The 16995-nt window shown below is 44.9% G+C and overlaps 1 protein-coding gene across 1 annotated transcript in view; it reads left to right on the forward strand.

The window, feature by feature from the left end:
* Tram1 (translocation associated membrane protein 1) overlaps positions 1 to 8539 on the forward strand; it is a 25152-nt gene extending 16613 nt beyond the window's left edge. Inside the window, exons 7-11 of the mRNA XM_021222102.1 lie at positions 2746 to 2816; positions 2912 to 3016; positions 4720 to 4863; positions 5175 to 5335; positions 8354 to 8539. Coding sequence (XP_021077761.1) covers positions 2746 to 2816; positions 2912 to 3016; positions 4720 to 4863; positions 5175 to 5335; positions 8354 to 8427 — 555 coding nt within the window. The 3' untranslated portion in view covers positions 8428 to 8539. The remainder of the gene's footprint in view (positions 1 to 2745; positions 2817 to 2911; positions 3017 to 4719; positions 4864 to 5174; positions 5336 to 8353) is intronic.
* The last annotated feature ends 8456 nt before the right edge of the window (positions 8540 to 16995 follow it).

Below are 16995 nucleotides of genomic sequence, written 5' to 3' on the forward strand. Positions count from 1 at the left end.
AGTTGAACAGATAAGGTAAGGTGAGGGCACTCAGTTTTGGAATGTCTGAAAAATGATTAGACCCACAGTTTCCTGGAGCTCTTCCCTGTCTGGTGAGCTCCTCATGTGAAACTTAGGTCTCAGGCTGGGCTGAGCTGTGCAAAATAGTAGCTGCCGGCCACTGGGAAAGAAGTTAAGTACAAACACAGTCTTACTTCATAGTGACACTGGCCGTATTCGGTGTCCCTTACCCTGTGAGACTAACAACTACTGTTTTATATAGAAGATCCTCCCCCCACACACATCTTTAAAGATGGTTTTTCTGTGTAACCCCAGTCTGGCTCGTATCCCCTGATCTTCCTTCCTCAGTCTCTCCTGACTGAGGGGAAGTGACAGGTGTGTGTGCCATCATTGGTGGATAGGATAGGGTTACGTGTGTACCCCCATCTATGGATTGGACAGAGATTTGGGGACCATTGATATAATTGGGGAGAGCTTTGTTGGACCAGTCTTGAGAGTATCACGTGGCTCAGCTATTGTAAGCTTTCTTTAGGAATTTGCACACCCATGGGCACAATACCTTTGGGTTTCATTACTAATCCAAGTCTATCCCTTGTGCACTGACCCTGGCAAGTGTAAAGGGACTTTTCAAAGCAGTTGTTCATTTATCTCCTAAAGCTCTTTCTTATCAGTTCCTGCCAGATGGCATGTCTCCACAAGTGTGCTCTCATTTTTATGGGATAATTTGCATAACTTAGAACTTAACTGAAACTATTTTTAACACTTACACGTGACAGTTGAAAGTAACTGTTTCAAGTAATTAGCATAATTTGAAAGTAACAGCTGCATATGTGTTAAACCGGTTCTTAAAATTTACTCTATGAAATGTATTTTGGGGAGAAATCTTTACTGCAAGAAACTTAGTGCATGACTGTTTGGCAGCAGTCCCCCTGGCAGAGGAGTAAGGACGCGGGAAGAGCTGAGGTGTGGTGGAGGCAGCGAGCTTAGTGTCCTGAATGGGGATGTTTAAATCATGGACCTTCAGTGTAAGCACATCTCCTTTAGCCCAGGAGGAGATTGGAAATGCCACTTCGTAGTCAGGCCTTGTAGTGAATAACCACAGTGCCAGTACTGAAGAGGCTGAGGTAGGGTTGTTTGGGCAAAATAACAGAGACGCCGTCTCAAAGAGGAGTCGCTCCTTAGCTGGTTGGAACTTGGAAGCTTTTAAGGAACTCTAGAAATGGTCAAATGTTTTGTTGCTGGTAATCAAATTAGCTTTGATTACAGATAATGGAATTGATTGTTATGTCAAGTGTTTAGGAATGTTTTCCCAGTCCTGCTTGTTGGCAGCCGGTCACCCCTCTCTAGTCTCGGCTGCTCCCCACTACAACCTCCCCTCCTATTTCCTAAGGCTTTCTGAGTCTGTCCTTAGACCTGGACAAGGATTTTAAGGTGGCAGTGACTCAAGTATCTTAAGCCTTGTGTGCCTTTCACAGACCTTTATTATCACTCAGAGTAATCAGTGTATATTATCCCTGTAATATGAGTGCTTTTTAAACTCAATTTCAGATGGATTATAGGGGAATCTACCTTTCACAGGTTCACGTGTGATCATTTGTAATAAAGCTTGTGTTGTCAAGAAGTGTTTTCTTATGAAAATAGAATTTACAAGAGCTCTTTAATAAAAATATCCTGGAAGAACAAGTAGAAGTTTTGGAATTCATAATTTAAACATACCAGTTAGATTTTCCCCCCAAAATGAAATCCAAATTTTATGGCATTCTACGATTTCCTTCTTGTATAAGCTATTATAAGTATCAAGAATATAATAGGCAGGCATGGAAGCACACACCCAGAATCACACCACAGAACTTTCGCTGAAACACTTATTAAAATGACTCATGGTTATAAGTATTTTGTGTGTTAATTGTAAGCAAAATCTCACTGCGGCTTCTGGTAGAGAAAGGTAATTCTCCTAACAAACCATAGACCAACAGGAGAGAATGTGCTGAGAACATAGCACAGACTACTCTGTAGTCTCCACAGCTGTGATGAGCGTCTTCAGACAGACGGCCTCCTCATGAGTAACCAGCAAGCTGCTTCTGTGAGCCCCTTCTCAGAAAGCCAGCTCTACCCAGCTTGCTTGGTTCTCTCCTTTTCCCCATACCAGAGACCAGGGGCCAGACAGGAGTGTGGTTGTCAACCTCCTACCTGTGAGCTCCAAGCCCCGTGGAGGAGCTTGCCCTTGTGCAGTCATTTCCCAGTTGGGCTGTTTCTGATTGGCCTATCCTTAACCTGGGCTGTGGGCTCCGGAGGGCAGGGCTCCCTGGGCTCTCATGCCGCCACCTTGTTTGCCTTGGTGGTGTTTTGAGGCTTGTGATACAAAGTCGAGCTAACTTACCCAAGACAACACCCCGAGGAAGCACAGAACTTGGTTTTCTTTTATTGTCTTTTTCTGTGTGGTACATCTGGAGTAGGAGTGCTCAGTGACACTTGTGTATACAAGTAAGGGAAAGCCCCCCTGGAAACTGTTGTTTGAAGGCCTGCTGATGCTTCCTTAGCAGCTTGGGGAATTAATTGCTTGTGAGTGTGGATTTCCGTGATGGCACTTTATCTGCCATCGTTATTGTCTCGGTCAGGTGACTCCCAGAAAGGGAGGGCTAAGATGCCAAGTCATCTGGATGTAAGAAATTCGTTATGGCTAATGCCACTAAAATGAGAGTATTGACCATGTTGTTCACCTACGGTGTGTCCTTGTATTTGCAGGAAGATATTCCTCGTCAGCTCGTCTACATTGGTCTTTACCTCTTTCATATTGCTGGAGCCTATCTTCTGAAGTGAGTTGGGATTTGGCTTGGGTATGGTGGCAGATAGCATGCGAATTCGTCTGAGTTGGTAATTACCCTTGCTTCTTCTTGTGTTCTTTCAACAGCTTGAACCATCTGGGCCTTGTTCTTCTGGTGCTGCACTATTTCGTTGAATTTCTTTTCCACATTTCTCGTCTCTTTTATTTCAGTGACGAGAAGTATCAGAAAGGGTAGGTGCTGTCCTTTCCAGATTGTCGTCAGAGCCTGTGCCCTTGACAGCTCTACAGCTGTGTTAGTAGTACATCAGAAGAAAGCAGAACCACCACTTAGCAATAGTGATACCCTGGGCTGGAGAGATGGCTCAGTGGTTAGAGCACATGTTGCTCTCGCAGACGACCTGGGTTCAGTTCCCAGCACCCACAGGGTGGCTCACAGCCATCCGGAACTCCGGTTCCTGGGAATCCAATGCACTTCTCATCTGGCTCCACAGGCACCAGGCATACACATGGTACACAGACATATATGTAGGCACAACACCACCACATACACATAAATAAATAGATAAATTTAAAAACAATGTCCATAGTCTATATTTCCTTTAGAATAGTGTTTCTTAGCTGGACAGACTTACCGTATTGGACTTAGTGTTTGTATGGCTGCAATAGCATGGCATTCTTTTGGGAAAAGGAACAATAGAGAAGAAAACTTTTAGGAGAAAGTAAAGGGACTGGCCTGGTGAGATGCTCAACAGAAAAGCCTGCAGACCTACGGTCATCCCCAGAAGCCCAGAAAGGCATAAGGAGAGGATCAGGTGCACACAGCTGCCCTCTGACCTCCACGTGGCAGGCATGTGCCCTACCTACCCCGCAGCGTGCACACCAGAAATAATGAGATTGTCTTCAGAAGGAGAGAAAATAAAGAAAGAAATGGGTAGTACAGTCTTTTTTTTTTCTTTCTTTTTTTTTTTTTTGGTTTTTCGAGTCAGGGTTTCTCTGTGTAGCCCTGGCTGTCCTGGAACTCACTCTGTAGACCAGGCTGGCCTCGAACTCAGAAATCCGGTGGGTAATACAGACTTGAGGATATGAAAAGACTTTGATAGAAAAACTCAGATGGAAAAGAAAGATTTGCAAGGTGCAACCAGCCAGGCAGTGGTGGCATATGTCTTTCTTTAATCCCAATACTTGGAAAGCAGAGGCAGATGGATTTCTGAGTTCAAGGCCAGCCTGGTCTACAGAGTGAGTTCCAGGACAGCCAGGGCTACACAGAGAAACCCTGTCTCAAACAAAAACAAAACAATAAAAGGTGTAACCTGTAGAGAGCCTTGTCTGTGGCCTCTGAAATCGACATCAGTTGTTGACAGCAGTGCTGGCTTGGCCTGAGCCCGGCTTAGTACGTAAGTTCTGAAGCACATTGCCAGTACTTCACAATGAACAGAAATATTAAGCCGTTGTCTACTGGAGTTCTGGAAAACCTAAATAGGGTGATCAATGCTGTGGACCTCTGACAGGATGCTACATTGTGGAGGATTTCCCAGGAACTCGAACACAGAAATCCTTTTTGCAGAGTTAGAAATGCTGTTTTAGGGACTAGAAAGATGGCTTGGTAGAAAAGGGCTTACTGTGCAAGCATTAGGGCCCAGGTTCGGATCCCTAGCCCCATATAAAAAGCCAGGTATGGGGTGGCAACACGAGTACCCTGTGGCTGGGCGAACCAGGCCCCCAGTCGGTGACAGGGCCGCGTCTGAGTAAGGTGGGGATAACTGAGGAAGGCGCCCTCCGTGATCCGTCTTCACAGGCTCAGCCACACACATGCACACCCGTAGCACACAGCAGCAGAACTGTGTGAATACGCAGTTGCTCAGGAGGGAATCTAACTGTAGTAGAACCATCTCTTCATGGTTTTCTTCCTGTGACTTGGCATGTCTTTCTTACAGGTTTTCTCTCTGGGCAGTTCTTTTTGTTTTGGGAAGACTTCTGACTCTAATTCTTTCAGTTCTTACTGTTGGTTTTGGTCTTGCAAGAGCAGAGAATCAGAAGCTGGACTTTAGTACTGGAAACTTCAACGTGTTGGCCGTCAGGTACGCTTTCTTTACTGTTCCACAGTTGCTCAGCATGCTGCCCACTTCTCCCCGTCAGCTGGAACAAGTGAGGGGTAACTGGGGCTGGGGCTGGGACCTTGGTGTGGTTTCATGCCTGTTGATGACTTCTGTCCATGTGAGACAGTACTAAAGCTTGTTTAACTTCTAAGATGATTTTCTCAGTGAATGATTTTTCTATTGCATTAAGCATTAGCGCTGGGTCGTCACCATCAGATCACAGTAGACTACTTGGACTCCGTGACGTAATCTAATACAATCGAGTGTTTGTGTGTTTTCCACGTGCTTTTCAGGATCGCTGTTCTCGCGTCCATTTGCATCACACAAGCCTTCATGATGTGGAAGTTCATTAACTTCCAGCTCCGGAGGTGGAGGGAACATTCTGCTTTCCAGGCCCCACCTGTGAAGAGGAAACCGGCCGTGACCAAAGGCAGGTCTTCCAGAAAAGGAACAGGTTGGTGTTGACTTAAATCATGGGAGCACAGAAGTGGAGGCATGCAGGAACTTAGCTACAGGGCCTTTGATTCCCAAAGCTTTGCTAGATAGTTTCTGTACACGGAGCAGTACATGAGCAGTCACCCATGACCGGCTTCAGTTGGCATATTTGACCTTTTCTATGCATTATGTAGATGCATCTGTATGTCTGGAGGTCAGAGGACAGCCCTGGGGAGGTGGCTCTTCCGTCTTCCATGGGCTCAGGAGATCCGACTTGCAGAACAGCCAGTTGCTGAGACACCTCATCAACCATAGCATAATACTTTTGTAAATGACATTTTTATGTATGGAGGGTGAGTGAGCACATGCCAAGCTGTGCACACGGACGGCAGAGGACGACGTTTGGTCAGCCGCCCTCTCTTGTGTAGGGGCGGAGCTCAGGTTGCAGCTGTACAGCGTAACCACTGCTCAGTGTGAACATGCCATACTTTATCTGCTTGGGGCACATTTGGGTGGTGTAGTAAGCGCACTTCCCATGTCTTTGTCTGCACACCTCTTTTCTGTGGTCTCTTAGGTATGTATCTGGTGATGAAGTTTGAAAAATGAGTCCCATCTGAGCTCTGGCTTCTGCCAGATGTATTTAGGTGCCTGTCACTGCAAACACTGCACTGCTTTGCTGTGGTTGTATAGCTAGACACTCCCTTGATGTGTCTGTGTGGGTGGGTAGCTCACTGCCTGGCTGTGGTGTGTGGGTGGGTGGGTAGCTCACTGCCTGGCTGTGGTGTGTGGGTGGGTGGGTAGCTCACTGCCTAGCTGTTTTTCTGTGGCTCTGGAAGGTTCTCCAGTTTTCTTCCTTTTCACATTTTGGTCATTTTGGGTGTCGAGCATTTCTGTGTGAGTCTTGGAATCCTCCTTTTAGTGTCTGCCAAAAGCACCTGGAGCTCTCCTCCAAATTCCCTTTCATCTGTAAATGCCTTGGGGAACACGAGCATGGATGTCTGCTCATTTATTCTGCTCTATAATGTCTTCCAATTAAATTTATATAGTTATCAGTCTAAATTCGAGTACTTTGATTAAATTTCTCCCTAAATATTTTACTCTTTTGGATGCTGCTGTGAAATAGAATCATCTCTTTAATTTCATTTTCAGATTGTACATTCACTACAAATGTATATAGTACAGTTGATTGTGCATATCGATCTGCTATCCTGCAATCTTTGATGGACTTAGGTTTAGTGAGTGTGGCTTCATGAAATCAGGTTCTGCACCTTCCTGCCAATCCAGGTTTTTATGTTGCATTGTCTTGCTAAATTATCCTGACTTGAGAACAGGTATGGGCATGGTACAGGGTGGAGACCCACAGGAACGTTGGTGTCTTGCTCCCTGCCTTCCTCCCTTCAGACAGGGTCTTTTACTGAATCTGGAATGAGATGGCAGCCAGCAAGCCCAGCTTCCTCCTGTCCCTACCTGTGGGACACAGGAGTTACAGGCTCTTGTCTTCACAGCGGCTTCCACGTGGGTATGGACATTTGAACTCCGTCTGTCCTCAGGTTCTCACAGCAAGGACTGTCTGTCACCTGCAGAGGCATCGCCCAGCCCTCTTGGCATATAAAATGACTCTCAATCCTGGCGTACACCCACGTTACGGACAGATGATATTGCACCTTTGCTGTTTTGGTTTTTGATTATTTAGGATTTTTTTCCATCGTGTTCATATAAAAGATTGGCCTACAATTCGCACTTTTTCCCCAATGTCCTTGTCAGTTGCAGTAGCTTTATGAACCACATGAAATGCACCCATCCCTTGGTCAGCCTGCTGCTGTTTGTCTGTCAGTTGTTGGAGGACTAGCCAGTGACTCCATCTCTGCAGGTTTACACTGAACGATAAGGAATTAAGGCTCAATTTCATCTCTCCCTTTCAGCAACTTGTGATTTTTTTTTTCAAGGAATTTATGCCTGTTTTTCTTGTCAGTCAAAACCCCAGTGTGTTAGAGCTAAGATGTAGCTCAGGGTCAAGTACCAATGCAGAATCTGTGACCCTCAGGGTCCAGTTTCCAGCACTGAGATAAAGCAAAAGTCCGTGTTAAGTCTTTCTTGATTATTTTATTTTTACATCTGTTTGTTTGTTTGTTTTGTGTCTTTACTGTGTCACTTCCTACTCTTGCTTCCAGCTTTAGGCTTGGTTGGCTCTTCTGCAGTTGGGGTCCCCTTCTTGAGATGACTTCTGGTCATGGTCTTTACCTCTCCTTGAGAATCACCTGGAGTTCAGGGGAAACTTTCTCCCTCATCCTGTCTTGGCTGGACTCCTCAAGCCTTGAGTGCTGTCCAGTTCCAAATACTTGTAATTTGGTTTCTCTTTGGAACCATAACTTTTTTGTGAGTCCATTATTTGATTTATTAGATGTTTTATCATCTCCTGCTTGTCCTCTGGTGTCTAAATTACACTGGGATAAGAGTGCCTTCCAGAGAATTTCCCTTCCCTAAAAGCTGCTGAAACTTCGATTACAGCTCAGTGTGTATCCAAGTTCAATACATGCTGCTTTTGTACCCCAAAGGACATATGTTCTCTTTATGGATGTGAAATCCACACGCCTCTGCCTCCCGAGTGCTGGGATTGAAGGTGTGTGCTACCTCCCGCAGCTGGCACCTGGCCATAGTTCTGAGGAACGGGTTGCAGCCATCATCAGCTGTAGTAGTTACCATCCCTAATAACTTTTGCATGTTTTAAAGAATAACTTGCAGGGCTTTGCCATGCAGCGGAAGCCAGCTCCGTGTCTGTCCTGTAAGGACTGCGTGGAGCCGTCTGGTCTCTAAGCCCTGTAAGGTGGCCGCCGTTCCTGCCCTGCCCCGTGCTCTCTTTAATGCTGCTTACTTCCCTTTCATTTGCCGCGTAAGTCCTCGTTCACATTACGGATCACAAAGTTTGCCTGAGAATTTGGGGCTTCGGTTCGTACCTGCAGATACATTGTATGTAACAGTTAGTATTCACATTTGCTTATGCCACAAACAACACCTGCTTTATCATCTCTCATTGCAGAGAACGGTGTGAACGGCACGGTCACATCAAATGGAGCAGACTCTCCTCGGAACAGGAAGGAGAAGTCTTCGTAATGGATCGGAAACTGACTGATTAATGTCCCCCAAAGAATCTGCTTTCTACTCTATCTTTCATCACTAGCAATTTTTCTTTTCTTGAAAATACAGGTTATGCTCTTTGATTTTTGCTTTCGTACTGTTCCTGCATCGTAAAGGGCATTTGAGGGGAGGATAATTACTCTGACTGAGAACATATTTCAGCTTAGACTCAGCTACCTATCTTCAAAATAGTTTAGGGACCACCTTTCTTTTCTCCTCTCTTCTTTTCTTTTTTTTTTTCTTTTTTTTTTTTTTCTTTCTTTTTTTTTTGGTTTTTGGTTTTTGTTTTTTGGGGTTTTTTTGGTTTGGTTTGGTTATTTTTGTTTTGCTTTGCTTTGCTTTGCTTTTTGCCTTTAATGTTTTTTTTTAAATGGTTCGGGGAGAAACTATTTACAAACCCCTGCACAACCAGTGAACGCTTTCCTTGCTCTCGCTGACCTGTTCTGAGAAGGTCATATTTTTTAAGTTGTCTTCAGGGTAAAATGGAAATACTATAAAGTCAGATGTCAAACTTTTCATGTTTTCAGTGCTCTCTAATTTTTAGGAGTTTTTGTAGCCTTTACACCTGGAAAAAAAATTTGTAAAAATCACCAAAATAATTGTGTGCTTTATTTTCTAAGTCGTGGTTGTACATGTTACATCCCATTAAAAAGTACTGATAACTGCTGCAAGATGTATTGCCATCTATTGGAGTAGATGTCTTATTAACGTAAGGAGGTGAAGTACTTAGGAAGTGAAGTGAACTTTTTGTGCATTTTCAACATGCATCAACTGGCAATCAGAAAATGTTTATTGTAAAGAGGAATATTCAACTTACATAGCCCTTTTTGATATGTTAAGTAATGATTCTTAACGGGACTTGTAAGTTTGATATGCATAGCATCTTAATGAGATTCCATTTAACCTGCAAGCCCTTGTAAAAAGTAATGCCTACTTGATTTCTATCTATTAAAAAGAAAAAGGTGTCAGGTAATTGTATTTGGGAAACTAATGCACTAACTTTAAAGAAATTGAAAACCCAGGTGGATAGTCTTAACAGAGGCATGCTTTGTGCTATGTTATAGCTTTGGACCCATCTTTAATTGAGAAACGTTTATCTGTATAAAACATATTTTTGGATAAATATATATATATATATATTTGTATCTACAGAAAGGCTCTGAAAAGCATTTGAGTAAAATCTTGGTCCCCTTTTCTATGCTTGTCCTCGTACCCTGCGCTTGGTCAGTCCACTGTTGTGCAGACATGCTCCAATCGTTTCTCATTCTGTCACCAGCTAAACAATGTCCGTGCCACGTTGACTATAGAAGCCACAAGCCTCAGGCTTGTGGTTAAGTTGCCATGCTGCTAGAAAGTCATGCTTTCTCTTCTCTAGCCGCTTACCCCCTTCCTGGGAAAAGTCGTCGCTTTCTGAGCAGTACCAAGTTTCAGAGGAACCAAATTTCTGCCCTAAAAACTGGCATTATATTGAACGATACATTGAAAAATCAATCGAAATAAAAAATTTTTACTTTCACAAGCTGTTTCCTGGACAATTCCTTCACTGTAATGTTTAAGCTATTTTGAACATATATTCTCATTAAAGTGTACTATTAAAAGATGAGTCTATTTTTTGTAAGTAAATATGCTTCCTGGTACCCAAGCAGTGGTAGCAGTCAGGGTTTAGTAAGCGTTGGTTCCTCCTTTGATTGGAACCTTTCTGAGTTATTTGCAGCCCTTGTGTTTGGTACTTTAGACTGTATTTCAGGGTGAGGGGAAAGAAATCACACAGGTAGACCCAGGCTAGTTGTTTCCCAGGACCCTGTGGACAGTGTCCTTACTGTCTTCCCGTCCTGCTGAGGCTGGCCCTATAAACTGTCAGAGAAAAGCCTCCTGGGAAACAGCCTGCCAACTAGGGGAGCCACTGTTAGCTCTGCGCTCCAAGTGGGCTTGAACTACCCATTCGGGGGGTTGCTCTCTCTCCCGAAGGTAGGTTCTTGCCTGAAATTGAAAGAGAGTTGGGATATTCAAGAATGGAGATATTAATCCCATTGCGCTAAACCGAAACAATCTTGTGAAGTCCTTAGGTTCAGAACTCACTGACCAAGTTTCTCCAGGAAATGGGCAGATGTTTGTTGTAAAGATGTGACTAGCCGAGCAGTGGTGGCGCACGCCTTTAATCCCAGCACTTGGGAGGCAGAGGCAGGAGAATTTAAGAAGAAAAACACAGAGTGCCCGTTTGTGTATTTCAAGAATAGAGTTAAGAAATACACCTAGAGAAAATTCTAGGAGATGCTACTCAGATGTCAAAGAAGACGACATTGGCATACAGCCTGTCCTATTAGAAAGTGAACTCAGAACAGCTCTAGAGCCCTTGTAAAGCTCCCAGCATCTGCAGAAGGCAGCTTAGCTTGCCCTGCACACAACTGCAGAGCACATAGTGAAAACTATTTACAAAGCCAACCCAGTTCTGTTTGTCCAAGCATGGGGTGCTTTACAAAAGTTGTACCAGTAGCTAAATGACACATTAACAGGGTTTGTTGAATACTATCTGGAAAAAGGCTAAGCCAATTTGTCTAGCTTAACCGTCTAGTGAAAAGATAATGGATTTATCCAACCTACAATCAAAGTCTGGATGTCTTGAAAATAAAACAACTTAAGAAGCCCCATTCATAGCCATCTAAGTAGATCATAAAAAATCCAGAAGGCTTCATATTAACCAGTTTAATAAATAACCTCATTAGGGTTCAGCTGACCACCCAGCAGTAAGACTAGTTAACCTGCACTCAAGCCTTGAGGACACGAGTCCTACAAATAAAGCCCTGGGTCGCCACTTTGAGTAAAGTTACATGAGTGCTCAATACTTTATTATAAAACAGGTTTGTGCTAGATGATTGTGCCCTTCTGTAGGTTAGTGTGATCATTCTAGGCTGTGCTGTGGTGTTAAGTGTGTTAAAGTGGAATTTACATTCATAGATTTCCAACTTGCTTTATTGGGATGAGGTCCCACAGGCTGAGTAATATAGTCATAGAACCTAACCCTCTGGGTGGTCCCGATCCCCAGGGCACTGACACCCTGTACCTCAAGTGTGAGTGTGTGGCTCTGTGTCCAGTGTTCATCAAAAGTAGACATGTGAATTTGTTACTACTCCTGTTTGAAGTTTTATAGCTTCATTGAGCATGATGGAACACCAAGGTCCCATGGTGACTGCTCTTGAGCATGTGAGCCAGTAGAGGAGCCAGCAGCCCAGCCCATGGTTACCCCAAACCATTGGAACACTACAGCCATATTTAACAAGACAGATGTCCATAAACAACAATCTGTCTGGAGTTGTACCAGTACGTGACATAATCATAAAAGCCAATCCCATTTGTAGCTTCTAAAGATGCTGTTAAAATGGGATATAGTTCATGAAGCCACTCTCCCATTGGTCAAATGTCCTGCCTTTTCTGCCTTGTGGAGTCCCTGTCCTCTTAGAATTAAAGTCCGTGCGAGCAGGACGTGGCATGATAGTTTACGAAGTTTGAGCTGATCTTGTAAAATGTTCTGGAAATCACACTTCAGCAAGTTGGCCAGCTATCAGTCACTAGTGAGCTCAGGGGCAAATAACATCATGCTAATGATTCAAAATCAAAGTAATAGTTGTTTGTAACAGGCCAGAAGACAGAGTGTCTAAACTATATATTCTAAATACCAGAATGGATTTAGTCCTCTGGCTTTAGGGTCTGAAAGACTAAGAATATATTGGAGTGATGGATGATTTATTTATTTTTTATATGAAGCTTTGAAAAAAATCATAATATGTATAGCTGGATTGAATGTCATCTTCAAAGGGAACCTTTCAGAACTTCCATCATCTGTCGTTCTCAGTGTACAGAAAGCCCAGTTCAAACCCATTGTACAGAAACCCAGTGTACAGAAACCCAGTGTACAGAAACTCAGTGTACAGAAACCCAGTGTACAGAAAGCCCAATTCAAACCCAGAAGCATGTTCTTTGTTGATAACAGCATGGTAGCTCAACTCAGTCTCCAGACGGAAATGCTGGTACAAAAGGAATGTGAGAAAGAGACTGCCATTTAACCTCAAAAAAAAAGCCTCGTGGAGAGGACACTTAGAGATGTCTCTGCTGACCATCCTACAGAAGCCCATCCTGCCCTTTTGCACAGGATCTGAATTTTGCATGGCGGGTATGGGGTTTTGTGTCTCCTCCTCCCTCTTTTTAAGAATAAAGAACTTTAAAAGCCATCATGTGGAGTGCAGCTTCGGTTTGAATAATCACTGTTCGTGTTTGACTGTTCCGATGAGCACTGTTCTAATTACAGTCCGTCCCGCAGCTCTTGTTTAGCCTGCCACGCCAATCATGCTCCATTATGTATCACTGTAGAGTGAGTGCTCGCAAGAGGCCGCTGCACTCACCACCCTCCTTTTCCACTCAGCTCCATCCACGTCAGCGCTCCAGCCTCCAGAGGTGAGAGCGAGCAGCTGGACTGGCTGTACTCATTAACCCAGCCGTCCTTGACATTTCTTCCTGTATTTTCCCGGTGCCGTGAATTCTCCGATTACAGCCTGTGGTGTTTTAGATTGATTCCTTCAGCCATTTCTTACGCAGGATCTGTGCTTCAGCTGAAATTCTGCTTGCTTCACACTTGAGGCCAGGTAGAAGTCCAGCACTCTGCACAATGTCTGCACACCAGTGGCAGACACCATGGCCAGCGTGGGGGCCAGGGTGGAGCAGAGCAAGCTATTTCAGGGCAATGGAAATGAGTTTCTCCTTGACGTTCCCAGTTGTGTAGAAAACAGCGTTTGCATTTGCAATTATTTTTACATTTTTAGGAAAGGTTCTTGCTGTATGATCTATGCTAGCTTCTAACACTGCAATACATTTGCTTCAGCAACCCAAGGGCTCAGATGACAGGCACCTGGATAGGACATTTTATATACTAAGTCTCACTTCAGGAAAACTTAGTTGTAATGGGTTCGAACCTGCTGTGCCCTCGTTCCCTTGTGGCTCAGCAAGTGTCAGTTCTTATCCAGACAGGCTGTCTCCAATTTTTCCTGGCATTGGGAAGGGAAGCTCATTCTCATACTGTTACATTACACCAGACCAGCCTCCATTCTGAGAATTCCTAAAATACCCTTCACAGCCCAAACTGCCATATAAGCAAAAGAAATTACTTCTGTCACCTTGGAGGTGGGGAAGGACCTGGTGGAAGGAGCAGGCAGCTTCCTTAGGCCTCTTCACAGAGACTAATCCATTCACAGAATCCATGGGACTCAGTTATCTGTAAATCCTCCACCTCATAACACCATCATGAGGTGGAGGGGGGCGGGATTGGGGCTCTGCATGAATTTGCAGGTGGGGCAGAAACTACACTCAGCCAACAGCATCGAGAATACTGTATATTGTTGATTCTAAAACACACTCCCTTTAAGCAATGGCAAGTTTTTTTCATGACAGCATATAAAGATGTTTGAATGCTTGTCTCCTGAGTTGGGCACCCTCATGGACGCATTTGTGTCGGTGTTGCTGGAAACCCATGTGTTCCATGTCCTCCACTGCCAGCTTTGCCCACCTCTGCCCCATGATGATACGTCGGGTAAGCTTTTACTAGGCAGAGGCCCCTCGATCTTGCACTTAAAGGCTTCTTGACCCAGGACACAATAACTTACTGCTTATTATTACCTGTTACATTCTGTTATAACAGCGCAAAAGCGACAAATCCTTAGATTTGTAGGGTAAAGTGAAACAAGAATTACTAACATTTATTGAGAGTTGCTGAGCCTCCGTCTTTCAAGTGCTCAATAATGCCCCTCCCTGACACATTTCACTGGCACCCTAGAAGTATGGGAACCGTTTCCAGCCGCCTTCTATAAATGTGGAATCTCAGCGGTGCTGGATGATTTGCAAGGGGTAAAAGCTAGGCTTTTCAGGAGGGGCATGTTTGGTAACACTGCTGCGCTCCACAAGGTCCTACTTTACAAATTATATGCTATAGGGAGGTGGCAGCTCACAGTGGGTGGGGAAGGGGAATAAAGAAAGACTAGAGATGAGTGGGAGGGAGGGGTGCCCTCAAAGAAAGGAGTGAGCCAAGAAGCCCAGGGTGAGGGAGACGTGTAGGTGCAAAGGAAGGAAGCGCATCCGTTAGAACAACCACTTGGGACAGAAAATGCAGTAAGCCGAGGGAGGCAGGGCAGGGATTGACAAGACAGAGCTGGTGCCTGGCTTCCTGACTCCACACATTCATAGCCTCCCACCTTTGGTGGTGTCCAGCAGGAACCTTAGCCGGCAGGCCCACGCAGGGCTGAGCCTGGTAAAGGAATCTATCCCCACTCCCACTACCCCGTACCATGCCCACCCCTCAGCAAGTCTCTCCTGTGAGGACTCAGGCAGTAAGGAAAGATCTTTGGACTCCCTCAGGCAAGGCCCCAAAGCCTGATTGTAAAGCACCCAGGTATTTTCTAATAAGTGAGTCTGGACACCACGGGACTAGTTCTGAGGGAGCTGGGTATGGTCTCTGTCACTCTGCAAAGAGGATCAGCAGCCTCTGACTTCCATGAATAAGCTAGGGTCACACCAAGTTTCCAGCCTGGCTTAAAGGAGTCAACTGGCCAAGCATGGTGGTGCACGCCTTTAATCCCAGCACTCGGGAGGCAGAGGCAGGCGGTTTTCTGAGTTCGAGGCCAGCCTGGTCTACAGAGTGAGTTCCAGAACAGCCAGGGCTATACAGAAAAACCCTGTCTCGAAAAACCAAAAAAAAAAAAAAAAAAAAAAAAAAAAAGGAGTCAGCTGCAGGAAGCACACCCCACCTGTTCCTGCTTTGGGAGCCTGTCCAGCCTGTGTTCTGTATGTCCTTTTAAATCTGGTTAGGGATCGGGCTCCCTGCTGGCCTTAGGCTGGGCTAGAACTCTTGACCAGCATCCTTTTGTCTCTGGTCTAAAATGTTAGGGTTACAGGCATGGAGCGCTAGCTGTAGAATTGTTGTTTTTGTTTTGTTTTGTTTTTATATCATGTGCTTTGAAAATGTTTACCTTGAGCCTCTGCAGCAGTCTGAGGCACTTTATTCTAAGCCTACGTGGGCTTCCAAAGCCCTCCACGGAAGCTTCCAGAAGGACCTAGAGGTCAGAAGTGAACTAGTGCCACCTGGAGATGCCCATTCAAATCCACACTCTGGCCAGGCAGTGGTGGCAGGCGCCTTTAATTCCAGCACTCGGGAGGCAGAGGCAGGCAGATTTCTGAGTTCCAGGCCAGCCTGGTCTACAGAGTGAGTTCCAGGACAGCCAGGGCTACACAGAGAAACCCTGTCTCAAAAACTAAAATAAAATAAAATAATCCACACTCTGGATTTCAGACAGCACACTGGGAAGCAAGCACACCCACTTCGAAAGTTAGACCTGAAACTAGATCATTGCTTCTCCCAAGAGTGGACGGCAGCAGGAGGCACAGAGAGCTTGGGGGTCCTCGGGGTATCTTCAGAGTCGCAGGCCAGTTTGGCTGCTTCTCATCCTAAGAGACTGTAAGGGCCTCGAACTCACAGTGTGATGGCTAATCGTGACTGTCAACGTGATAGGGTTTAGAATCAACTTAAGGCAACCCCCTGACCATGTCTGTTAGGGTAGTTCTAGTGAAGTTTAGCTGGGGAGGGAAGATCCGCCCTGATGGTGAGTGGCAGGTTCTATGGGCTGGGATCTCTAATTGAATACAAAACAGAAACTGAACAACAGAATCTTTTTCATGCCTCTGTTTTTTTGACTACGGATACAGTGGGACCTGCAGCCTCAAGCTCCTATGGCCACACCTTCTCCACCACTGTGGGTTACACCCCACAACTGTGAATCCACTTCTTTCCTTATGTTTCCTTTGACAGATATTTCATTAAAACAGTGAGACACGTAACTAACTAATATATAAATCAAACAATGGGTTCTTTTTTTCCTTTTTTACACTCTCAAAGCTCATTTTCCTTGCTGGGTACTGTTTTGATTAAGGCTCTATGAATTTGACTTAAAATTCTCGAAATGAAAGAGCATGGGGAAAAATTAATATTAGTCTAGGTGCCCAGACACCCGGGTACGCAGGTTTCAATATCCAACTATGCTGAGGTAAAATCTGGGCTACATGGCCACTTGAGAAAGCCTTGTGTAATCGGGTTTCTCTAAGTGGGGCTCAGAGATCACAACCAAGAGTCCAGATTCTTTCACAGCCCCCTTTGAGTCTCCTAACAAAAGAATCCAGCAAAGCTCAATTGGAAAATAGATGAGTTCTTTCCTATAGCAATCAAAATGGGCTACAACATGCAAGGAACAAGGACCTCTGCCCCAAGAGACTCTGAAGGAAAAGGAGTTTAAGTGACCAGGCCCAAGGAGACAGCCGGAGGAGGAAGCAGAGGCCACCACTGTCACAAGAGTCCATTTTAGGGAGACTTGAGACGACCAAAGCAGCCTGGGTCCTAGAACTTTCCTGGGAGCCACAGAAGAGTCAGAGAGACAGACAGGCTGCTCAGTTACTGTGCAGACATGGCCAAGTCCGAGAACCACACCACACATAACCAGTCCTGCCAATGGC

Source organism: Mus pahari, chromosome 22, assembly GCF_900095145.1.
Source record: "Mus pahari chromosome 22, PAHARI_EIJ_v1.1, whole genome shotgun sequence".
Taxonomy (NCBI): Eukaryota; Metazoa; Chordata; class Mammalia; order Rodentia; family Muridae; genus Mus; species Mus pahari.